This window comes from Garra rufa, chromosome 3 (genome assembly GCF_049309525.1).
Source record: "Garra rufa chromosome 3, GarRuf1.0, whole genome shotgun sequence".
Classification (NCBI taxonomy): Eukaryota; Metazoa; Chordata; class Actinopteri; order Cypriniformes; family Cyprinidae; genus Garra; species Garra rufa.
Genome location: NC_133363.1, coordinates 27778357 through 27805665, shown reverse-complemented (window position 1 = coordinate 27805665; position 27309 = coordinate 27778357). Strand labels below are relative to the sequence as shown.

The 27309-nt window shown below is 40.3% G+C and overlaps 1 protein-coding gene across 1 annotated transcript in view; it reads right to left on the bottom strand.

Moving 5' to 3' along the window:
- Positions 1–8433, bottom strand: part of LOC141331534 (cadherin-8-like) — a gene marked incomplete at its 3' end in the record, with an annotated part of 52037 nt that extends 43604 nt beyond the window's left edge. Inside the window, exons 1-2 of the mRNA XM_073836589.1 lie at positions 8422–8433; positions 7837–8131 (exon numbers count right to left, since the gene is read on the bottom strand). Coding sequence (XP_073692690.1) covers positions 7837–8131; positions 8422–8433 — 307 coding nt within the window. The remainder of the gene's footprint in view (positions 1–7836; positions 8132–8421) is intronic.
- Positions 8434–27309: the final 18876 nt, after the last annotated feature.

The following is a 27309-nucleotide window of genomic DNA, read 5'->3' as shown; positions in this document are numbered from 1 at the left end:
ACGGTGAGGCACTTATAATGGAAGTGAATGAGGCTAATCTGTAATCATTCATTGCCCATTGTGGACAGACCGATGTGAGAAAGTAACAATTTTAAATTATTCAAAGTGAAACTGAAATATAAGATAATCTAACAAATATACATAAAGAAGTCTAAAGGGAAACTTGCATGAGTTTTCATTAAATGTTTAAAGTTGAGAATGTGAAGGATTTTTTTCTTTTTTAATATAAACTAAATCTCATAAACAAATACTTCCATTATAAGTTCCTCACTAGTTGTGTTTCAGATTTGAGCAAAACTTTTTGAGATATTTAAAAAATGTTGATGAAAAATCTGTTACGAAATGACAGTGTTTCCCTTAACTAATGTTATGCAACTAAATGATGTTTTCTTCTCCCAATAAGTCATGATGATGGATGTTGGTAGATTTATGATTCATTTTAATTGTAGGGGACAAAGGCGTCTATCTTTATAGAAGCAGTGTGGTCCTAAAGAAGCAGCCACTTCTAGGATGCTTCTGAAACGTGCCGCAACGCGCCTGGTATAAACACAAGCATTGACAAAAGTGGCTGCAATCAGCTCCGGTGGCTGTGTCTGAGCTGTAATGTGCCGCAGATATGTTTAGTGTAAATAAGTATCCAAGCTTTAATGACAAGGAAAACTCCTTATTCAAGCGTTGTGTAGTCAGTGCTTGTGTAATCAGCCACATATGAGGTGTTTTTCTGAGGTTATAGTACGTTAAAGAATGATCATGTGGCTTTTTCGTATGCAAGGTGAGCTGGAAATGCAAAAAAGCCATTTTCATTGCAGTTTTGTGAAATATTCCTTTTTTGAAATGCCTGAAAAACCATATGTGAGCGTAACAACTTTTTTGGTATATATGCAAGTTTTTGCTAGATTGACGTGTTTCTATGTAGTGTATTTTATTTCGCAATTCGCAATGCGCGCAATTTGAAGGGTAATGGAAACGCAGTCAGTGTGTATTAAATCTAGAATATTTCCCCAAAACTGCCACTAACCAGTAGTGTACTTTGGTTGGTGGTATTTATTTGTTTATTGCAGACTGATTTTCAGAAAAGAAGAAGAAAAAAAAACAGGATTTTTGACTGTAAAATAAACCCATTCAAAATTATTCCAATAAGTTTTTGCATATTTAAGGCAGTGTGCAGACTGTAAATGTACATGGGCTGATAGCTTAAAATGTGTGAGCGGTACGCTGGATATGTGTTATCTATTTCCATAAATATGTCTCAGAAAATAGCTTCCAAATCATTGTCAAAAATCCCCCTGACAAGACCTTATTTATTTTTTACCTGCCAGGAATATGGCGTGCATAATCAGAAATGTTATTAGAAGAACAGACCCCTCGCCTGTTAGCCCTGTTACCGGAGCTCGTAATAACTCTGAAAATGCAAATGAACTCTGGGTAATCTATTAACGTCACTTCAATTTTATATCAGCACTCCAATTTAGCAGATCCTGACACATTCCTGCGCACTGTGTCTCCGTACACGGGTTCATTTTGCCAGGAGAGAGCGGGCACACAGCAAGCAGGGCGGAGGAGCCATGTGCCATCTGTCTCTTCCCGACTTTATTACCCGACTCTATAATGAAGCCCCCGTCGCCGAGGCCTCACACACGCTCGACTTTCAGATGACAAAAACAACTTTCCCGGCTTTATTTTTCCTTGTAGCAATTATTGTCATTCACACCTTCTTTCGTGGAAGGGAGGCGGTATGGACGACTCAATGTTAATTACCCCAATAGTCACTTCAAGTAGACTTGCTAATTTCAACAATGTAACAATCCTCTTGTCAGCAGCAGAAGGCAGGGAGCTTTGTAATGCCAGCATATGGTTTGAAGACCTGATGGGGGAATTCGCCTGCTTGTATTGGCCTTAGAGTCAAAGACCCCATTAGTGAAAAAACAGACTCGGTAATCCAAGGAGATTTGTCCAAAGCATGCAAATAAGCTATCATTGCCCATTGTGGACAGACAGACGTGAGTAACAATTTTAAATTATTCAAAGTGAAACTGAAATAGGAGATAATCTCACAAATATACATACAGAAGTCTAAAGGGGAAACTTGCATCCATGAGCTTTCATTAAATGTTTAGAGTTGAGAATGTGAAGGATTTATCTCAACTCACAATTCGAATCATTTATTCTTTGGTCTCTCATGGCTTTGGTGATCTAAGGATTTTAGAGATTGCAAGAAAAAATATCCCACTGCAAAAAAAAAAAAAAAAAAAAAAAAAAAAAATATATATATATATATATAATTTTTTTTTTTTTTTTTTTTTTTTGCAGTGGGATATTTTTCTTGGTGTTTATATTACACCTATATACAGAATTCAGTCATTACCCCATAAAAAAATAATACATTTTTAATTAAATACATTTATTTCATACTGAGCATCAGAATCAGAATCAGAATCAGAAAACTTTATTGATCCCGCAGGAAATTGCTTACGTAGTGACTGCCATAACACACAAAACACAAAAACACAAAACAGATAAAATTAAGTTAAATAAAATGGAATAAATCTAAATAAAATGTAAATAAATCTATAGAAAGAAAACAACCTATACTACACACAGTATCTATCTTGAAAATAATATTAACCAAGTACTAATAATATTGCACATAAAAACAATTGGACATAAATTATTGCAATTAATAGAGTGATTTAGCACCCATTTAGAAAACAATAAATGATACTGCACTTAATAATATTTAACACCTAATAAAAACAATACACAGTATTGCACATTGTAGACTGTTGCACATCATAGCAAAATAATGCACACAGACATCAATTTAAACCCGTAATAAATATACAGCAATATTGCACGGATTACTGTGTGGGTGAGTGACTGAGGGAGGAGTTATAAAGTCTGATGGCAGTGGGAAGGAAAGATTTTCTGTGGCGTTCAGTGGAACACTTTAAGCTGGTGAGTCTGTGACTAAAGGTACTTCTCAGTTTGTCAACCACATTATAAAGAGGGTGATCTACATTGTCCATGATTGACTGAAGTCTGGACAATGTTCTCCTTTCAGCCACAGTTTCCATGTTGTCCAGTTCCTCACCCACCACATAGAGTATTTATTTATTGCACAATGCACATTTATTAATATTATGCTTAAGGATTGCTGTCTCTGTATAATACTAGACTTAATACAAGATATTTAAAACGTCAATCAAATATACTTAAGTATATCTTTAGCTGAACCTCAGCAATACTTCTGCATAAAAAAGTGCATTAAACACAAAATTAGTTCAAATTTAGCAGATTTTAAAGTATACCAGTTTGGTATAACAAAAGTACAATTACAGGGTATTTTTATTAAGCACAAAAATATGTCAATGTATTTAATATGTCAATCTTTTATTTTGGTGGTGGGAAACCTTTTAAGTTTCTGTGATAACAGGTTTACAAAAGCTTCTCATTACAAATCTAGTGAAACACTATGAACTACTGTCTGCAAAAATGTTGGAATTGATGTTAATGTGAAAATAAAGTTTACAGCTGTATGTGTGTAAATGATCACAGTGTCACACACACTACTGCAGTTGTCAAACTCGCTGTCAGACAGAACAGAAAGTGAGAAACACAGCTGGATTTGGTGTATAGATGAAAAAATGAGTATTGAGTATTTTGAATTTATATGTATTAAAAAATATCAACACCAAAACATATGCACAGTTATACAGCCAAATACGATGTTGAGTTTTATAAATGTGACCCTGGACCATAAAACCAGTCTTAAGTAGCACGCGATTGACTGGGTCAAAATTATTGATTTTTCTTTTATGCTAAAAAATTATTAGGATATTAAGTAAAGATCATGTTCCATGAAGATATTTTGTAAATTTTCTACTGTAAATATATCAAAACGTAATATGTATTGCTAAGAACTTCATTTAGACAACTTTAAAGGCAATTTTCTCAGTATTGAGATTTTTTTTTTTTTGCACCCTCAGATTTAAGATTTTTTAAATACTTGTATTTAAGCCAAATATTGTCCTATCCTAACAAACCACACATCAATGGACAACTTATTTATTTCAGCTTTCAGATTATACATAAATCTAAATTTTGAGAAAATTAACCCTTATGACTGGTTTTGTGGTCCAGGGTCACAAATGTGTCTGGTTAAAAATGTTTAGTGTTGATCAAAGTTGTACACTAGCTGATAGTTTGTATACCTGTACTAACTACAATTCCATCATCAGCAACCTACTCTAAACTACAACACAAATAAATAAACACCATTTGGTTTAGGTTCCTCAATTGAACTTCAAGAACCCAAACAAACTTCACAACTTCCTCACAAAACTTATTGTCAGACCATTATTAGAAAACAAAACATGCGACATCAGCATGAGAGGTAAACTTCTGTGATTTGTGTACATGAGACAGGAAATAAAAGAGGCTTCCTTATTTGTCTGTTTGTTGTTTTTCTCTCCCAGCCAAAGAGCTTTTGATTCTCTCTATGAGCGTCTCCCACAACATAAATACTTTATAAGACCAAAACAAGTCATTGAGAATGCCTTTCAAGCAAACAAGAGAACATCAGCTAATGTTTAATTGATCAGCAGTGACAAAAGAAAAGAACAATCGTGAAAGAAGTCAACTTCAGGCATCTTCTGCCGTATTCCCCTTCCTGCCCTCCTCCACCACTGCGCTCATCACCCCCATCGTCTGCTGTATCCCACACTTCACTGTCAAACCCCTCGGAAAACTACACAGAGGATTTCAATCGAGTGCATTAGTCTGAAAGCAGCAGAGAGAGATAGACTCTTACATATAGCTCCAATTCTGTACGCTTTAAGTGCACAGAAAATATGACAAAGAACAAACGCTGAGGTGAAAATGCCCATATGAAGAAGCTGAGGTTTTAAAGGAAACAAGGAAGCTCTGTGTTACACATGACTGGGTTATAATGCACCTGGAAAAGAGCACTATTCCCCCAACTGTTTTCAACACTTCAAAAGTGAGCCTTGGGTCAGAAGTTGAAAAAGCCATGAAGCACAGAGCAGATTTAATGTTGTTTTTACTTCTCAAATGAACATTGATCATTTTAATAATGGCACTTCCTGTAACTCAGAGTACTCTCATCTTTAATTTATATTACAGTTTTTTTCAGTCGCTAACAAGCGCTTACCCATACTTCAGATACTTTTTCTAAACTCTTAACACAGACTCACACCTACAAAACACAATTGGCCAAATGGATAATTTTCTTCTCAAAAATACATTTTGTTAAATATATACTAACTCTTCATTTCAAAATAGAACATATCTTTCTCTGCACAAACTAACTTTACCAAAACACTGGAAATCTGACTCAAAATGAAATTATTCTGTCAAAGAATAACACTTGTTTTCACTTCACAAGGTACACGCAGTCAATCAAAGTACACCAGGTTTCAAAATACTGGCTATTGTTGACATTACAAAAACTGCATAGACTTTTTATGTTTCAGTTTTACAGGTATTTGCATGCAAAACATGCAATCCACCATTTTGACACTAAATTTCTTGGTTGGGAACTGTCTGTCCACATGTACAGTAATGTTCACATTCAAAAGCATTCCAGTAAAAAGCAAATAAGTTTCTTTTTCTGTTTATTACAGGAGCTACAGTAGAAACATGGTATGATAGAACAGAAAAAGTTTTACTGTATTGCTTACAGTGAACAAAATATCCATGAAACACACAAGAGCATTCTGAACAAAAAATAAATAAATAAAAATAACAACAGCAAAAAGCCTAGATTAAAAAAAAAAGGGGGGGGGGGGGGTCTAAAAAAAGGGCACAAAATTACTGTATCTAATCTCTGCGATCTTGAAATGAATTGAATTGAGAATGAATTGTAAATTCCAATTCACTTCCTGGAATGGAATTGGATTTGGAATTGGAATGTCAGGAAACAGAATTGAAATCAAATTCCAAATAAATTCCACTTGAGTTGCTAGTTTATAATACATTAAATATTGTAAATCACATAAACAGCAAACATATAAAAGAAATACAAAGTACTGTATGTTTAGTTGGTTAAGCATGATCATTTCACATGCCAAATTTTAGGAAATTATGATAATTCGATGCAATAAAAAGTGAATGAAATACATGAATGAACATGACTCATTTTTTTGTGAGTTGAGACATATATTATGTGGTAATCATATATTGAATGTATAGTACATACAGAAACTTATCACCACTGTCATTCATTTTATTTACTTGCATTTGATCAACACTATTTCATACATTACTTGGTATTTGTAAAGCATCATAAATAAAGTTAAAATGTATGTCTCTAAATGCAATCACACATACTGTAGATGCTCAGAAACAGCAATAAATATAATTCATTGGAATTTCTCTGAATTGAATTCCACTTCCTGTAATTCCAATTCAATTCCAACTCTGTTTCCTGTAATTGTTGTTGAATTCCAATTCCAATTCCATTCCAATTGCATTTCCTTCTTTGAATTGGAATTGTTGAGTTAATTCCTGAATTGACTCCAACCCTGTTTCCAAAACATCACTCCTCAAAGTCCTCATTTTACTGTATAAGTGTAAATGTAATAGAAAAAAATAACCACTGCCTCTGAGTGTAAGCCAGACTGGAATCAGCAGTGGTTGGCCCAATTTACCCAACATAAATCAGCTGTGTGTCAGTTATTCAATTGTTTGTTTATTATCAGCTGAGATATATTTTTGATATTGATATTGTTTTTGAACTGAAATCATTGCAGAAGCAGAGGTTTTTATACTGTATCTAAGGTTTGGAATATTGTTTTTGCTATTGTGGGATGTTGTGTGTTAACATTCGTAAATACTACAAAAACAATCCATAATTTTGTTGGGAGGTATAGCTTGTCTGTTAAGAAAATATAACCATTGTGGAAATGTGTTCACTGACTGCATATTGGGTGAAAACGACATGAAATGTGTAAATGGTATGGCCACAAAAGACCGATGCTGTGCTAATTGTGTTTAGAGTTTTGAAAATGTGACAACTGTTTGGACAAACGCTTGTTAGCGACTGAAAAAAACTGTAATGAATATAGTCATCCTCTCTGCATTACATTATTTCAAGTTGTGTATAAACCATCAACCGCAGAAACAAAACAAGTCATGAGTTTAGACATTTTATACAGCTATTCCTCAGCGCAAGAGTTGAAAAATACACAACAGATTCCAGTATACTTTACTGAAAAAAGGGATTTCACTGCAAAACAATACACTGCAGCACAACAGAGCTTTCAGAATGTCATGAGGGTTATAACGAATCCCTTAAGTGGCACTATTATGAGATTCCCTTCACCGACTAACTCTTATTCAAGATCCATCTCAAGGTCAGGCTCGGGATTGTACGGAGAAATCTCAAGCAGGCTTTGTCAACTAACTATGAGCTCTATTTAAAGCAAGTCTTAAGGAGACATTCATTAGAATGCATGGCTACAAATGCCCGAGAATGTATGAATACATTATGTGGCTTGAAAAACAAAAAGCTTTTTTAATAATCATACTGGACAATCTCAGTGGCAGACCCTCATTATGCTTCAATGCTAAATTATGTCCATTGGTTACAATGTAGACACCAGTATACATATCATGAATTGTTGTATCAATCTCCAGACATACTAATGAGAAATTCCTGTCACCTCCTATTTCTCTGTGTCTATTCTTAGATCATGACATCTCTGTTACTTGTATATTTTGTCAGAGCTTTTGTCTGCCTCATTGCATTGTGAGATACAGAGCCTCGTGTCATTGTTCAGCTGAGACAACCGGAGATGATGAAAGGAGATCACTCACCCACTTGGGACATCTCTGGCACTGAACCTTTGTAAGGCCCCTCAATGAACTGTGGGGGGTTGTCATTGATGTCTTGCACTTTGATGATGAACTCTGACGGCGGTTCCAGAGGTTGGTTGGAGTCTCTGTCGATGACCTGCGCCGTGAGCGTGTACTCGGCCTTCTCCTCCCTGTCTAGCCTTTTCATGGCGTGAATGTCCCCCGTCCTCTCATTGATGGCGAAGATGGTGCCCGCCCCTTCCCCTGCCAGCACATACTTGATGTTCTTATTCCCCACGTCCAAATCCGTATGGAGCTAAAAAGAGAAACAGAGGAGGGGGATTGAGGCTACTTCCAGTTGCAGCTAATACCACTCGAGCATGGCCAGATCAATGCCGTCCACACCGGACCAAGCTGCAATCAATCACGTAAAAGAATTAAAGCCCACCGTCAAGTGCAGAGCTGCATAGTCTCTTCAAAATTCTAGTGTTTTACTGTGACGGCTGAATTGTTCAATCTCACAGACAAAAAAGGGGAAAAGGGCAGGCTAAGTCCTGGATTTCTAGGTAATGCCTGGGTTGTGTATCCCATCTATCTGTCATTCACCTCTTCATACATCGCTAGTAGAGGGTGGAGGTCAAAGCGTTCTGCTCACACCTGCCTCAGGGCCCTGTTACCAACTTGAAACCAGTCACCAGGCCACTGCTCCAGAACGAGAAGGCAATTGGGTTGTGTGTGAAAATAAATACATAAATAAATAAATAAAGGGCAGGGCTATCCTTGACTGCTTCTGAGAAGGAAAATGGACAGACATCTGCCAAACAAAAAAGAAAGAAGCCCAAATCTAGCTAAGCCTTCTCTCAGATTTAGTTGTTAGGTTTTTAGGCTTTCATTGATTTGTAGTATTCATTAAACCTGTTTTTTCTACTGTATTTATCTAGAAAGCGGTATTTATATACTACATCTGTTTATTAAAAAGGACATCAGATGTAAAATTAATTTCTTTTACATGGAGTTTTTATATAAATGTGTTTTAGCAGTGTGTGGACACAACCATTCTACAATGATAAAAATCCATTCACTCCTTTTTTAAATCCACAAAAACTGCAAACAAACAAATTATCAAGCCATTTAGATTTTTTGTAGGCCCCACCTACGACCGCTGATGGACTGTCCCGTATTAGCATATTTCCACCCTCAGCCAGTTGTATGCTGTCAGCCATTTTCTCCGCACTCTGTAGCAGCTGTAGCGACAACAATGTCTCATAAGCAATGCAGGTGTTTTGTAGCTGGATGTTACAGTGAACATAAGAGACATTTTCTTCTGACATCAGAGCCATTGAGGACGCAGTGGATTAGTTTTGGTTTTGATCGTAATGTGTCACCAAATACACACACAAAAAAAAAAAAAAAAAAAAAAAAAATGGAAGAGAGGGTTGGAGTGAGCAGTAGCTCATTATCATTTAAAGAGCCATGCACCAAAACGGGTTGCTGTGAACAAAGATGAAGATAAAAAGAGTGTTATTTTACACAACCATTCAGAAATTTTAACCAAAGTATGTTGCAGACATTTCATGAAGACCGTAAAGAATCATACCAACTTGTGGAAAATGTGCATTCGATGTCTTCACAAATCCCAACTGTCAATAAAGATATTGTACCTTTTTTTGTGTTGTGTCAGGTATTGGCAAGAAAAGGATCAAATACATTGGCATTTGAAATTTTGGATCAAAATATATATTGTTTTGAAGAAAGAAAGAAATAATTTTATTTAGCCAGGATGTAATAAACTGATTATTAAAGGCATTCATAATGTTACAAAAGATTTATACTTAAATTTAAAAAATAAAATATGTCACAGTTTCCACATAAATAAAAAAAAAATAAAAAAATAAATACGCAGCACAACTATTTAAAAAAAAATAATAATAAGTAATAATATGCTGATTTATAATAATAAGTAATAATAATGTTGAGAACCACATCAGCATATTAGAATGATCATATTATTATTATATATACCAACAACAATATACTACTATTACTAATGCTTCAAAAAGACATGAGGGTGAGTCATTTTTTTTCCAGACAGATCTTTTTACTTTTTATTGAAATTATATTTTCAGAATTTTCTTCCCCACATAACTCACATCAGCTCTGTATCTGCATCATGTACGCCGACTTCAGTCCTATTTCTTTAGGCGGTAATATATACAGCCTAGTGCGAGTTGGAAGTACACTTGAGACTGCAGTAACAAGGACAGCGTGAGCTTTGAAATGTGGACTTCAAGAAAAAAAAAAAAAAAAGAATTGCTTAATAACTATGGTTTTATGCATATGTTGTCTCAGCGGTGCCGTTTCCAGACACTGACAAAGCACACACATTTAAATTGTCACACCTTGCACTTTTGTTCTCCTAATTGTCCTATCATTCCACATGAAAGATCTATCTCATTAACACATCAGCTCCACAACAGTCTTCTCTCTACAAAAACCCCTAAATGAGCCCAAATTAATGATGTGCTTTTTCTGATGGAAAACGTTTTTCTTTTCTTTTTTTCTTCTTTTCCATTGATTCTCATGCATTCCAGAATATGGACGATAACATCTATTATTATGGATTCCTATAATATATGAACGAAATGTCACAGCTGCAAAACTTCACTTCCTCCATTTGTTCATCCCTATGCCCTATGTGTACAGACAACATTTCAAGCTTGCGCTCACACCAGTCTCATTCTGACGAGTGATCGCTTAATCTCAATGTGCAAACAATCGACTGAAAGTGCGGCTGCGGAGGGGAAGCAGTCTGTCATTATCTGGGTTGCCAGGGCAACTCCAGTGCTCTAACATCTGACGGCATCCGCATTTCCCAACTCTCTTAACACACGTATAATACAAAGAAGTCTGGTAGTTGAAAAAAAAAAAAACTGTATTTCAAAAAAAATTGTTTCAGTTCTGTCATATAAATGAGGAAAAACTCTATGATCACTTCACTCAAGGTAAAAAGGAGAAAGAAGGTCAAAGAAAACAACAAAATCACAATGTTAAGTTGATCTCATCATAAATTTGATTGAAAACATTGAGTACAAGATACTGAGCTAAAGAATAACGACAACAGTGGGAAATGTAAAATCCCGGGCAGTCTTAAATCTGCCAGCACACTGGTGTGGATTAGCATTCAGAGCTGCCCGACTGGAGCTGAACAGGAACAACAGTGGGTTTTACACCCGTCTCTCTCTGTACCACTGCCGTGGAGTACCGCTTTTATTGTCAGTTCAGGAGAAAATATGTCAGTGGCTGCTAGAGATGAACCTTTATAGTAGCCTGAGGAACAATCAGCGGCTCCGTAATGAGGACCCCTCCATCCCTCTACGCCTGCCGACTGCACACTAAAGTGCAGCGTTAAGGCCGACATTGCAAATTAATGATTTTGCCTCTTGTCATGGCAAGAGGCAGAGAGGACGTGAGTAGAGAAGAGAGGATTCACATCACCTATAGAGATGTCGTGTCACGGGTTTCAAAAATGTCAGCAGAGCCCCTACCCAAGACCATCTCAACGGTCAATTAGGCATTGTTTAAGAGTTGGGCTGTGGATTTAACCACGCTCTATACAGGCCTTCAAGGTCACCGCAGTTTCTGCATGGTGCCCACTGAAAGGTTTCATGGTAATCATGCATGTTGCAAGAGCAAATTCCTGTAACGGATTCAGGGGCTTTCAGAAGCGATGCCATTTATATTTTAACAGCCACTAATGACATTAACTTACTTCTCCTCCTCATCATCAGCTGCATCACTATAATTCATGTCAGTACTATGTAGTACAACACATCTTTCATGCTATGTTATCTTTTAATTTTGCTCAGCTAGATGAAGTTGTAGCCATTGTGGTTGGCATGTGATGCTCATGTGGGAAATGTAGGTTCAAATTTGGCGTGTGTCGCATCCAATATTCATTTCCCTCTTCCCCTATTATTTCTCAACTCTGTACTTTCACCATCTGCTATGTTATTTCAAACCAAAACTACAAACTACAAAAAATATATATAAACACTATTCTGTTTGATTAAAATGCATTACATGTAATCAGTCTTCCCAAACCTACTACCATAACTCTTTGTTTAGCATTACTTTATATTGATATATGACTCATATACATTGCACAAAGATATTTAATGCTTTTTAAAAGAGAATTTTTTTGCTCATCTAGGTAGAATTTGATTAAAAATACAGAAAAGAACTGTGATATTGTGAAATGTTAGTGCAATTTAAAATAGTGGGTTTCTATTTTAATATACTTTAAAATATAATTTATTCATGTGATGCAAAACGTCTAGGTTACGAAGGTAACCCACGTTCCCCGAAGGAGGGAACGGAGACGTTACATTGGGATCTCGCCTGAGAGACCGATCATCTCTGAGCCTTATATAAAAAAGGCCAATTGCAAATTGGCGAGTGGACGTGCGCGTCGGCCACTCCCCCGCACATGCGGGTATATAAGAAGGCGGCGCGCATCACTCAAACAGGTTTTCGCTGAAGAGCCGTCAAGCCGGCGTCAGCGCGACGCCAGGGACGTGGCAGGGGAATGTAACGTCTCCGTTCCCTCCTTCGGGGAACGTGGGTTACCTTCGTAACCTAGACGTTACCCCTTCAGTCGAATCACTTCGACGTTACATTGGGAACAAGCCCATGGAAAAGGCCACGACCCTGACGCCGCGTTACGCAACAACTTCACGTGCTGACAAGTATACGTGCCGGCAGGCGAAGTGTAACGTAACCTTCCCAACGCCCTGGGGCCCAATAAGGGGGCCCACCAGGGATGCCAGTTGTACTGAAGCATGGGTTGGGGGGGCGGAGCACATGAAATTCTACATGTGGAAATAAGAATAATTCAATATATCCATAAAGGTTTTTAGGGATACACGAGGGAAACAGCGGTCTCCTCCGCTGGAATAAATAAAAACTAAGCCACAACCTGCGGGGCGAAGGAGACCCAGGCAGGATCACAGTGCAGGACTACTCCGCGCCTAGCCCTGACTGCGGGGCAGGAGGACCCAGGGTTCGCCGGAGGGAACATTCTGGGAAATAGCGCACGGATCCACGTGGGAATGGCGCAGCAAGCCGACACCAGCCGGTCTTCCCGCTCACCTGTGAGTCCTTATGTTAGGACACGGGAGAACGGCCTCTACGCAAGGTTGGAGAACCAAGCGAAGGTAGGGTGTCGCCCAGCCCGCAGCTTCCGGTTTATACATCTGCTGGTGAGGTGCCATGAACCAAGGATCACGGCTGTCCCTGGGTATAACAGGGAGAGGCATCTACCACCATTTAGCCAACCTCAGTTCGGGGAGCATTCCCTTTCTGCTGAATCCCGAGGCAGATGAAGCTGCTGGTGCGGCTGAAGTGCCGAGTGATTCAGTCTCACATATTTAACGACACAACATAGCACGACTGGGTCTGCCTCCTCCAGGGCAGAGCTTGCAGGTCCACCACCTGATCGCGGAAAGGCGTGGTGGGGACCTTGGGCACCGGGCCGGGGTCTCGACGGTAACGTGGAAGACGCCGGGCCCGAATTCTCGACACACTTTGCTGGCAGAAAAGCTTGTAGGCCCTCTTAATGGGAGCCAGGGCAGTCAGGAGCGCTGTCTTAATGACAGGAATTTTAGCTCGACTGAGGCCAGTGGCTCCAATGGAGCGACCCGCGGCCCTGAAGGCGACGGGGAGGTCCAAGAGGTATGAGGTGCGTGCTAAGCACCTCTGAGGAACCTGAGCTTGTCGGTAACCTACCCTCTTAAAGGAAGCCAGGGCAGTCAGGAGTGCTGTCTTAATGACAGGAATTCTAACTCGACTGAGGCCCGAGGCTCCTAAGGAGCAACCCGCGGCCCTGAAGGGCGACGGGGGGGTCCCAGAGGGTATGAGGCGTTACTTGACAGAGAAAACTTGTAGGTCTCCTGCCCTCTTAACGGGAGCCAGGGCGGTCAGGAGCGCTGTCTTGATGACAGTAATGCTAGCTCGACTGAGGCCAATGGCTCAATTGGAGCGTCCCGCGGCTCTGAAGGCGACGGGAAGGCCCCAAGAGGGTGAGGGGTGCGTTCTGGGCACCTCTGGGAAACCTCACGGCCAGTGAATGCTTACCTACTTAGCTCCATCTACTGCATGTGATACGCGGCGAAGCAGCGGCATATACTTAAAGAGTGAGGGGACAGTCTGCGCTCAAACTCTCCTGCAGGAAGGGAAGCATACTGCAACCGTGTAACTCTGTGGAAAGCCAGCAAATAGACCTCATCTCAGTGCGAGCCTGCCTCTAGTCAAGGGAGCTCGGACTGAGTGATAATTGTATCACGGCCTGAGAAGACCGGAGAGGTCTGGGTGTCATACCGTGCCCTACAGGGAGGGACTGCCGCGAGGGAACGGTTACTAGACCTGAGTCCGGGTGGGCCATTCTTGTAGCGCAACCAACAGACTTACTCCTCGTCCTCCCTGGACTTGCACAGAGTCTGTGCAAGGAGGCTCACTGGGGAAGGGCGTACTTGGGCCCCGGAGGTCAGCTGAGTGCCAGCGCTACTCTGAAGGAGGCAGCTGGCAGTGAGAGCAATCGGGGGCGAGCGGATGTGGCTGGCCTACCGATATGCTCCAAACTAGCTGCGTCACGGGGTGGAGTCGCCATCCTGCAGGTGGTGGACTGCCGTGAGAGCCGATAGGCTGCACGGTTGAGTTTACCTGCTTCAAGTGAATGGCAAGTAGCAAAATGTGCCACGTACTCCCTGGGAGCAGATGGAGAGGCTGTAAGCCTCTGTCGTACATGGCAACCCAACCCGTGGTAAGCCACGGGCTGGCTTGTCGGCCAAACTGCGGGAAAACGCCAGTCCGGAGTGGGCCGAGATGCCATGCCCATCCTGGGACTCGATCGTGCTGAAGCGGTCTCACATGAACAAGCTTAGCGGCTCTTAGCGGCTAGAGCTGTCATGTGCCCCAGGAGCCTCAGTTGCCTGATTGACTCAGGAACTACAGCACTGACTGCGCGCTCTAGGTAGTAAGGCGGGCTGTCTTAAGGACCGAGTCAGGCTCCCGACCGAGGAAACGAATTCCCTCGGTTGGCCTGAAGGACCAGATGGCGGGGGTGCCGAGGCACCAAGTCCCTATGTTCGCACAACGGAACTCACGAGTGGGCTGGTAAAGCACCAGTCGAAGAGACGGTTGAAGACGCGAATACCTGTCTGCCGAAAAAGGGGACAGGGGAGCTCCCATGGCCTAAAGAAGGCAGGAAGGAGAGGGACTAGCCAAATGGAAGCACCTAGCGCTGAGCGCTCGACCCCCGGGGCAGACCGCCGGAGGGGTGTGCGCCGGGGAAGATCGAGACGAGACAGCGGGTGCCCTTCAGGCAGATGGCTGCAACCCAGCCCTGGAGACGGAAACATAGCTGTATGTGCTTCGTCGTGAGCGAGTGTGCCGACAGCCTGAAAGGGATCGGGACAGAGCTCCATCCAGGGCGGGTATTAACCCACCACACTAACTGGACACGTGAAGTCGAGACTGAAAGGTCCCGACCTCGTCCCGGGGGAGGGACAGGCTGGATCGCGTCCTTCGCCAGTAGGAACGCGACCTCCGCAAGCAGAACAGAGGCACGCCTGCCCGAATAAGAAAGTAAGGGGTACCTCTGAGTCTGGGCGGACGCCTGGGGCCGGGCCGTACCGTCCGTATCAACCATCGTAGTGGTATCAAGGGAACGTTGACCGACGTGACCGTGGTGGGGCAGCCTAGGGGGAGACAGGGAAGGAGACAGAACCCAGAAGGATGAACGTCCTGGAGAAGTGTCTAACTGCACTAAGCAGTGCTTACCTTCTTCCCTGGATCCCGCGCTGGCGAAGGCCGGCCGCGAGTCTGGTTCCGAGGAGTGTAAGTGCTGCTCAGAAGGAAACTCGAGGCCGAAGCCAGAGGTGAGAAATTGCTCTTTTTGAGAAAAAGTGGGTACCGTCGACGAAAGCCGACGGCAGCATTGAAGTACACAGTGGCTCCCGGCCCTCCACCGGGAGCGGGGAGCGTAGATTGTTAGCATCCCCTAAGGAGCAGTCTCAATCACCTCTGGAGGCCCGCGTCAGGGACGTTTCGCAGTTTTCTTGCGGGTGTTTCGGGCCGATCCCTGTGCCGCGGGCGGCGCCACTCTCCTGCGGCTGGCTCTGCGCTTGCGGGCCCTTCTCGCCGACCTGGCGTCGTGGGCCTCCGCGGTGGGGCGAGCCGTAGATGTTGCGGCCGCAGGGGGGCGCCCTCGGCGACGTGCAGGCGGAGGCGGTGCCTCCGGCGGCGGGATGGAAGCATCGCGGCGGGGCAGGATGTGAAACGCCTCCGTCTGTCTCTGGGCTGCCGAGAACTGTTGGGCAAAGTCCTCGACAGAGTCGCCGAATAGGCCCCTCTGGGAGATGGGAGCGTCGAGAAAGCGTGCTTTGTCGGCATCTGCCATCTGGGCCAGAGAGAGCCACAGGTGTCGCTCCTGGACCACAGCCGTGGACATCACCTGACCAAGGGCCCGCGCCGCGACCTTCGTCGCACGAAGGGCGAAGTCGGTGGCAGCGCGGAGTTCCTGCATCGTACCTTGGTCGGGACCACCCTCGTGCAGCTGTTTCAACCCCTTGGCCTGGTAGACCTGCAGGGTTGCCATCGCATGCAGGGCCGAGGCGGCCTGGCCCGCAGCGTGAAAAGCGCGGCCCGCAAGGGCGGACGAGCGCTCACACGCCTTGGACGGGAGACGCGGCCGGCCCCGCCAGGTGGCAGCGCCACGCGGGCAAAGTTGCACCGCCATAGCGCGCTCGACCTGGGGAACCGACGCATACCCCCTGGCCGCCCCGCCATGAAGGGTGGCGAGGGGAGAGGAGCCGGGCAGCGGGCGAGATGAAAAGGGGCCCGCCAGGTCTTAACCAGCTCCTCGTGCACCTCCGGGAAGAATGGCACCGGGGGAGGGCGAGGCGATGCCGCCGGAGCCGTCCCCAGGAACCAGTCGCCCAGCCGAGAAGGATCGGCCGAGGCCGATGGAGTAACCTCCAGGCCGATCCCCCTGGCGGCTCGGAGGAGCATAGCCGAGAGCTCGGAGTCTGCCTCTGACGGGGCAGCAACCGCGGAGGGGCGCCGCGCCGCCGGAAGAGCGTCCTCACCCCCTGACTCTCCCTCTGACGCAGCGTCAGACATCTCTTCCTCCTGAGGAGCGCCAAAGGAGACGCCCAGCCCGGCTGGCGGGGAGGCGTACTGCTTTGGCATCTCGACGGGGGTATGCTGGCGGGCGGAAGACCGCAGGGCTTTTGGAGCCGGCGGAACGTTCGGCACCGTGACTCGAAATTCCCCCTCGTGCCTCGCCACAGCGGCGGAAAAATTCCGCAGGCCGTGGGGCGCGAAGGGGGGCCTGCCCGCGAGCGAGCGGCGAGTCCTCAGCATTCCCATGGTCATGCTTTCGCAATGAATGCATGAACCATCCGTGAAAGCTGCCTCAGCATGTTCAATGCCCAGACATGTGAAGCAGCTTTCATGTCCGTCCAGTGAGGTGAGGAAACTGCCACACCCAGAAGCGCATGGCCGGAAAGCCATTCTGAAAAGAACGTCTTTACACAGCCGTGAGAAATTGCTCTTTTAGTCCCGGTCTGCCCAGGGAGGAAACCGCGGCACCACTGTGCATTCAATGGGGCTTGCTCGCTGGAACGCAGGAGGCTTTTATGGCCGTGAAAACGGCCGCCCGCGGGACCCCGCTGGCGGCGCCGAGAAATTCACTCTTTTAGTTTGTCTCTTTCAATCGGCGCACACCAGCAGAGAGAGCAGCAGGAACGTGAAGTTTTCCTTTTTCTTGAGGAGAGAAGGCTTGAGCATACCGGCTCTGAAAGCGAAAGTCTGTTTGAGTGATGCGCGCCGCCTTCTTATATACCCGCATGTGCGGGGGAGTGGCCGACGCGCACGTCCACTCGCCAATTTGCAATTGGCCTTTTTTATATAAGGCTCAGAGATGATCGGTCTCTCAGGCGAGATCCCAATGTAACGTCGAAGTGATTCGACTGAAGGGGTAACTGAATTATCAGCATCATTACTTCAGTATTCAGTCTCACATGATCCTTCAGAAATCATTTTAATATGCTGATTTATTATCAGTGTTGGAAACAGTGCTGCTTAATATTTTTTGGGATCCTGTGAAACTTTTTTTCAGGATTCTTTGATAATATGTAGAGTATTTATTCAAAAAAGAAAACTTTTTTAATAATAAACACCTCGTTCAAAGTTTGGGGTCAGTATTTTTTTTCTTTCTTTCTCTCTTTGAAAGAAATTAATACTTTTATTCAGCAAGGATGTGTTAAATTGATAAAATGTAATATTAAAGACATTGTTTAAAATGATGTCTAATTGAAATAAATGCTGTTATTTTAAACTTAAAAAAGGTTCACAGGTATCACAGATTCTAAAAAATATTAAGGAGCATATTAACTGTTTTCAAAATTGAAAATAAAAGCAATAAATCAGTATATTAGAATGATTTCTGAAGGATCGTGTGACACTGAAGACTGGAGTAATGGCTGATGAAAATTCAGCTTTGCATCACAGAAATAAATTATATTTTAAAGTATATTACAGTTTTTTTTCAATCGCTAACAATCGCTTACCCATACTTCAGATACTTTTTCTAAACTCTTAACACAGACTCGCACCTACAAAACACAATTGGCCAAATGGATAATTTTCTTCTCAAAAATACATTTTGTTAAATATACACTAACTCTTCATTTCAAAACAGGACACATCTTTCTCTGCACACACTAACTTTACCAAAACACTGGAAATCTGACTCAAAATGAAATTATTCTGTCAAAGAATAACACTTGTTTTCACTTCACAAGGTACATGCAGTCAATCAAAGTACACCAGGTTTCAAAATACTGGCTATTGTTGACATTACAAAAACTGCATAGACTTTTATGTTTCAGTGTATGTTTACAGGTATTTGCATGCAAAATATGCAATCCACCGTTTTGACACTAAATTTCTTGGTTGGGAACTGTATGTCCACATGTACAGTAATGTTCACATTCAAAAGCATTCCAGTAAAAAGCAAATACGTTTCTTTTTCTGTTTATTACAGGAGGTAGAGAAGAAACACGGTATAATAGAACAGAAAAAGTTTTAAAAGTTTTACAGTATTGCTTACAGTGAACAAAATATCCATGAAACACACAAGAGCATTCTGAACAAAAAATAAAAAATAAATAAAAAATAACAACAGCAAAAAGCCCAGATAAAAAAAAAAAAAGGGGGGGGGGGGGGGTTAAAAAAAACAAACACAAAATTACTGTATCTAATCTCTGCAATCTTCAGGGTTAGGCCACATGTTTCCAAACAGGGTTGGGGCCATTCATGAATTGAATTGAGAATGAATGGTAAATTCCAATTCACTTGCTGGAATGGAATTGGATTTGGAATTGGAATGTCAGGAAACTGAATTGAAAGCAAATAAATTCCATTAAATCCCACTTGAGTTGCTAGTTTATAGTACATTAAATATTGTAAATCACATAAACAACAAACATATAAAAGAAATACAAAGTACTGTATGTTTAGTATGTTAAGCATGGTCATTTCACATGCCAAATTTCAGGAAATGAGGATAATTCGATGCAATAAAAAGTGAATGAAATACATGAATGAACATGACAAATTTTTTTGTCAGTTGAGACATATTATGTGGTTATCATATAGTGAATGTGCAGTACATACAGAAACTTATCACCACTGTCATTCAATTAAATTTGTATTTACTTGCATTTGATCAACTCTATTTCGTACATTACTTGGTATTTGTAAAGCATCATAAATAAAGTTCAAATGTATGTCTCTAAATGCAATCACAAATAGATGCTCAGAAACAGCAATAAATGGAATTCAGTGGAATTTCCCTGAATTGAATTCCACTTCCTGTAATTCCAATTCAATTCCAACTCTGTTTCCTGTAATTGTTGTTGAATTCCCATTCCAATTCCATTTCATTCTTTGAATTGGAATTGTTGAGTTCATTACTGAATTGACCCCAACCCTGTTTCCAAAACATCACTCCTCAAAGTCCTCATTTTACTGTATAAGTGTAAATGTAATAGAAAAAAAAATAACCACTGCCTCTGAGTCTAAGCCAGACTGGAATCAGCTGTGGTTGGCCCAATTTACCCAACATAAATCAGCTGTGTGTCAATTATTCAATTGTTTGTTTATTATCAGCTGAGATATATTTTTGATATTGATATTGTTTTTGAACTGATATCATTGCAGAAGCAGAGGTTTTTATACTGTATCTAAGGTTTGGAATATCGTTTTTGCTATTGTGGGATGTTGTGTGTTAACATTCATAAATACTACAAAAACAATCCATAATTTTGTTGGGAGGTATAGCTTGTCTGTTAAGAAAATGTAAGCATTGTGGAAATGTGTTCACTGGCTGCATATTGGGTGAAAACGACATGAAATATGTGAATGGTATGGCCATAAAAGACCGATGCTGTGCAAATTGTGTTTAGAGTTTTGAAAATGTGACAACTGTTTGGATAAACGCTTGTTAGCGACTGAAAAAAACTGTAAAATAAAAATTGCAATAATATTTCAAATGACCTTTTTCTGTATTTTTGATCAAATAAATGAAACTTTGATGAGCATAAGGGACTTTAAAAAAAAAAAAAAAAACATCAAAATCTTACTGATCCCAAACTTTTGAGTGGCAGTGTATATAAACACTGACTCATATATAAATAATTCTGTTTCAGATATTGAAAATGGGCCATATGGAGTGCACATATTCGCATAATGAATGAATCTAAATATAAATACTTCCTTCATGAGAAAAAGATTGCATGCTGCTTGATAAGCCTATTGTCAAATTCTTGCAGTACCCACTGAGAATTGTTTTATTAAATGGGATGTCTCCTTTACTCTCTTACTAATAAATATTGTTTACATTCAACCCCAGTGTGCAACTGAATTTATGTGTCCGCTCAAATGAATATTTATAAAGGTAATGATTGTTATTTTTACCAGCTAACCCTGCGTTTGATACTGTATATATTCAATAAAACAGGATTCCTACCTTCAGAGAAAATAATAAATGCCCCTAATGCAAAACAACAAGAGTGAGCATGTGATTCATGCTTGACTAATGAATACCACACGGTGCCTTGAATGGAGTGGCTTTCTCAGTAACCTTCCCAGGTACATGATTAGCCTTCCTGTGCTCCTGATTTATTCCTACTGTGCTGAGAAGGAACCAAACAGAGCAATTGTTATTGCTATACAAAGCAAATGTAATCAAATCAAAAACAGATAGATTTTCATGAAGCAGATCCAACTACAGATCTAGATACAAAACTCTGTTAGAAAACAGCTTTATCTGTGTCCAGATAATACAGATTGAGAATCTAATTTCTTTTTTAACCCGCTGCTTCATTTACTGAGTGGCTGAATGGACTGTGGACTGCTACAGGATGTGATTACCAATTCTCCTGTTAAAACATGCATTGATTTCACACAAGTAACACCATCACAAGCAACACGTCAGGTCTGGCCTAGGACTGGTCCTGTTTAAGACTGGCTGTGACTCTGAACTTCTGGTGTGCTAAAAACTAATCTGATATACAAAGATCTGACAACCTAGAAACCACTCACAATGGAACAACAACCAGAACTAAGAATAATAATTATAATAACTGCATGTTTTACCAGAAGAATTGGAAATATACCTCTTGTAGAAGTACACAGTCCTTAAATAAGTGAATAAAAACAAGGAAATAACAAACTACACAGTGAAATATAAAATTTCAATCTCAACTATGTTACTACTACACTACCATTTAAATGAAATGGGTCAGAAATTTACAATTTTACAATACATTTGCAATGTTACAAAAATGTCTCTTTTAAATAAAAGCTGTTGTTTTGAATCTTCTGTTTGTCAAAGAATCCTTAGAAAATAATAATAATATAATAGCAATATGACCAAAAAAATAAATCACGATAAAACGTCATATCAATCAATATCAGTACTTATCATGATAAATAAAAAATATATATATTTACTTAAAGTTTAAGGACAGATTATTGCTTCTAAGTAAAAGCTGTAGAAACCAGACAACAAAACCAGCTTTTTTATTTACATTCATACATCATCTGAAAGCTGAATAAATAAGCTTTCCATTGATGTATGGTTTGGATAGGACAATATTTAGCCGAGATACAACTATTTGAAAATCTGGAATCTGAGAGTGCAAAAATTATAAATACTGAGAAAATTGCCTTTAAGTTGTCCAAATTAAGTTCTTAGCAATGCATATTGCTAATAAAAAATCAAGTTTTGATATATTTATGGTAGGGAATTTACAAAATATCCTCATGGAACATGATCTTTACTTAATATCCTATGATTTTTGACATAAAAGAAAAATCAATCATTTTAACGCATGCAATGTATTTTTGGCTACTGCTACAAATATACCTGTCCTACTTAAGACTAGTTTTGAGGTCCAGGGTCACAATTGTGGTTTTAAACTGCTCTTTATGGTCATAAGACAAACACATCATGTTTTTATTATTATTTGTTTCTTAGAATTGCACATTTAACAGTAGCAGTAGTAGTTTGAGTTTTATTAAAACCATTGGTCGTCGATAGTACCATACATTTAAATGATAACCACAGTTAAAACCTCAATTCCTTGGTAAAATGTAACTATAGTATATCGTTACTAGGTATTTGTATGAAAACAATAGTCTAAATGCATTTAGAATAAACACTATAGCTTAATCACAACATTTTCTGTACTATATTCCATTACTCCTTAAACACATTGGATACATATTGACATTAATAATATAATGAAAACCCAACATGAATATCCCATATTTCTGCCACAATTTTAAAGTGCAGTTAGTGTTAGACTAAATCCATAGTAAATGATGCCGATTATTGATCGAAAAGCCTTCTGACCGTCTCATTGTGCACAGTGTTTCTCCTGTTTGTCAGCTCTGTTTAATCTGTCTTTAAACTAGTTTAAATCAGTCATTTGTGTTCTTTGCTGAATTCAAATGCTTCACACTGGATCTCACACCGCTGTTTAGTGCTGGCATGACCATGACTTCTCAGCGAGTAAACGCATCTGCTTTAGTAAGCTCACATTGCGCTGATATTTGAACTTTGAGCTGAGCAGATTAACAGTCCGTTTCGAGTGGTTCAAATGAGTAGCACTGTTTCGTTCCACTTTTGCCGCACAAAATTTTGTCGAACATTTATTATTAACTCTTACACTCTAAGCACTAACTGTTTTCAACATTGACAATAATAAGAACATTAGCATATTACAATTTCTGAAGGATAATGTGACACTGAAGACTGGAATAATGGCTGCTGAAAATTCAGCTTTACCAACACAAGAATAAATTCCAAAGTAGTTCATAAATTATGATGATGATAGTAGCAGTCGTAGTAGTAGTAGTAGTAGTAGTATTGACTATCTCTGCTGTTAATCTTTACCACACTGAAGTAAAAATGATGTCCATGTTCATTTTTATTTTCAAGTGGTTCCCTAAGGCCATGAAGGTACTACAGTGCCATTAGACATGCAAATAACTCATCCATCTCTCCTTGCCAGAGACCAATGGACTGATAGGAGCTGCAATTATCATGTTCTTTTCTTTGAAGTGTCTATTGGCTGTCCCCACAAAAGGCTTCAGGGACAGAGTGGGGTTCAGTGCTCAGGCAGCACTATCTATGCTCGCTGTCTGTTCTAATGTGGAATTACAGAGAACTCTGTTTTAACATGTCACATCACGGCAGAGTAGACGTGGCAACAAGCAGTTCCTTTGTCTCACAGACTGAAGACTGCATGCAAACCAAATGTGTGTGCGTCTGTTTGTGTGTGTGCACACGCACATGTGCTTATAAGTGACTATGCGGCTCCGAAGTCTGGAGTTTAGAAAACCAGCAGGCAAGAGGCAAGGGGTAGTGTTTCATGCACAGCAATACAAAGGGTGAGCATCCTTTCTTGTTTCCCCCCTTAAGGTGTGTTGTACATTTCATGAAAGCCATACTGAGTGATGAAAGCATCTTACAAATTTTACAGGTCCCAAAACATCATTGTTTTGCTGAACTGTTTTAGCACCTGTATTTCTAACATTTCTTTTTTGGTGTGTGCTGAGGGCAAAATGAGCAGTTTACCCAGCAAATAAATTCCCACAGCAGATATTTATTTTACTTTCATCTTCTCTCTTTGGGAAGATAAAAATAGAGGTCTTCTCTGTCTTTTGAATTACTTTTGAACCTATCATTATTTTCTGTTTTTAAGTTCCGTAAAAAAAAAAAAAGGGAGGAAATTGGTACAACCTCAAGAATGTAATAAATCCAAGCAAAAATTAAGAGATTGTTTAACATCTACACCAGTCATGAAGAGACAATTCCCAAATGTAACAACTGCAAGCTCATGGAAGTTCAGCTGCACCTGCTGACAAAATAAAGTGCTTGTTGATGGAGAGAAGACAAAAAAACATACAAATGGACCCTTCAAAATGAGCACTGTCAAATTACGCATCCATTTTTATTCTCTGTCTGAAATGCCCGTCGGTAGTGTCAACAGACATTTCACGCTGCACTGCAGGCGCATCAGCCGACAGAGGCTTTTCCCCCTTACCTGCAATTTACATCAGAGTACACGCATAGTGAGATTAGTGGCATTGGTGAATGGGCTGCTCTGACTGAACACTCTAACAATGTGTCATCCGCTCACCACTTTGAGGAGCATTCACTGCCGTCCTGCTTTTAGATGCAGCACCATGAACACAAGTCAGTCTGACCATTTAAAGACTCCAGATGTCGAGAATAAAACAGTTGGGTGGATTTGAGTCTTTGTTGTTTCTTCTGAAGGCTATACAGAAATTTCTCAAGAAAGGCTCCTGTTTTGAATTTGACTGTATTTGTAAGAATTTAAAAACTCTTTTCAGTGGCTTTTCTTTGATTTCTTAGCTTCCAAGTGATATGGACTATTAGCACAGTTGTGTAGCATTCAGACTTTAATTCCTGAATTTGAAATGAATTTAAATAAATATAGCAAATATGATGCAGAATTGCCAGTCAATTTAAAATGTAAGTAGAAAAAAATCCAACTCACATGTACATATGTAATGTGACTAGAATGGCAACTAGAAAAGCAAAGTTATCCAGAACTAACTTTGAATGTTGGCTTGACAAAGCTTTGTTCAGCAAGCAAGTCTAGATGTTTATAGTCTTGATGTTATATATCTTTGAAGGTTTATAGGTTACAGACAGTCAGACAGACAGACAGACAGACAGACAGACAGACAGACAGACAGACAGACAGACAGACAGACAGACAGACAGACAGATAGATAGATAGATAGATAGATAGATAGATATATAGATAGATAGATAGATAGATAAAACAACAGATATAATGACAGATCAATAGAACAATAGATAGAATATTAGAACACTAGAACGATAGATAGATAGAACAATATAATGATAGAATAGAATGATAGAATGATAAAATGATAGAACAATGGAATGATAGAACATTAGACAAAACGATAGAGCGATAAAACATTAGATAGAAGAACAGAATTATAGAATGCTAGAACGATAGATAGAACAACAGATAGAATGATAGACGGACAATGATAGAACAATAGAATAGATAGAATGATAGAACAATAGAAAGAACAATACAATGATAGAACGATAGACAGAATGATAGACAGAATGATAGACAGAACGATAGATAGAACGACAGAACAATAGATAGAACAGCAGAGATTAAATGATAGAACAATAGCTAGAACGATAGCTAGAATTATAGAATGCTAGAACGATAGATAGAACAACAGATAGAATGATAGACGGACAATGATAGAACAATAGAATAGATAGAATGATAGAACAATAGAAAGAACAATAGAATGATAGAACGATAGACAGAATGATAGACAGAATGATAGACAGAACGATAGATAGAACGACAGAACAATAGATAGAACAGCAGAGATTAAATGATTGAACAATAGCTAGAATGATAGCTAGCTATAGCTAGCTAGATAGATAGCTAGCTAGCTAGCTAGATAGATAGATAGATAGATAGATAGATAGATAGATAGATAGATAGATAGATAGATAGATAGATAGATAGATAGATAGATAGATAGATAGATAGATAGATAGATAGATAGATAGATAGATAGATAGATAGATAGATAGATAGATAGATAGATAGATAGATAGATAGACAGATAGATAGACAGATTTACAGGCATAAGTGTTTGGATAAGTTGTAGCTAAACTCCAGGAGCAAGATTGAAAATCTCTGCTTTTATCAAAAGTCCTAACAGTGAAGGCCACTCGAACACATGGGGCCCTTCCTGCCAATAGAGGCCAACTGGAAAGAAGGCGGTAGGGGGTGTCCCTGTATGCGTGCCCCCTTCCCGTCGCCCCTGACTGGGAGATGGATGCCGGCTGTCACACTTGCCTGCCTTTGTTCTTGCCAGACGCGAAGGGGTCTTGAGGAAAGTGCCCAAACACTCATCAATCTCACTTTTGCCCTGTGCTCCTGCCTTTGCTCTTACAGGTCCCAATAACAATTTAGTCACAACATGAGGAAAAATGCTTCCATCCACAGAACCAGGGCACTAATCCGGTGACCTGAGAACATAGAAAAGCAACTAAGAATGTGAGAACGAGAGAGTAATAGCCCTGAAAAAAGAAACAACAAACAACTTTGTATTGGCTCTTCTACGGTACTGATCTACTGTCAAGCTGTGAAAAGATGAAAAGATGCAAATGAGCAATATCATGAAATGTTTTTTTCTCGCTCCCCATCCCTCATCATTTGTCCTCTCTCACTAAGAAAAATAATGTACCCAAGGGATGATGCAGATCTGTTTTTACATATTCCCCCCTCTTTTTTTTTTTTTTTTTTGTCTGTCGGAATGGAACAATCCTAACATGTATTTACCCACAAATATTTAATTACAGAAAAACAGGATGTCAGTAAATTCCCCTCTGTACGCATTCACTTTGATTCTGTCACTCACACTGTGATGCTTTTTGGTTAGTGTCACTGTAACCCAGCACACTTACATTCACAGTCACCAAGCTTTATTAAAATAGCTTAGAGAAGCTCTGGTAGCCATATTAAAAAAATGGGTCACTAAATAGACCTCAAACCACCTCGCCATTGGAGTGGTCTCAAGCCTATAATCTTTTTTCCAGCAACACAACACAACACAACACAACACAACACAACACAAGAAAAATAAATAAATAAATAAATAAATAAATAGTGACATGTACAGAAGCAAAATGGCTGTCTTGGAACATCGGACTGAAAATCAAGTGCAATCCAAAAAAAAAAAAAAAAAAGTATTCTTGCATGGACTGTCATCTGGCAGTAAGATTAGTATTAATGGACTTTGGCATACATTTGATTTGTACTTTTG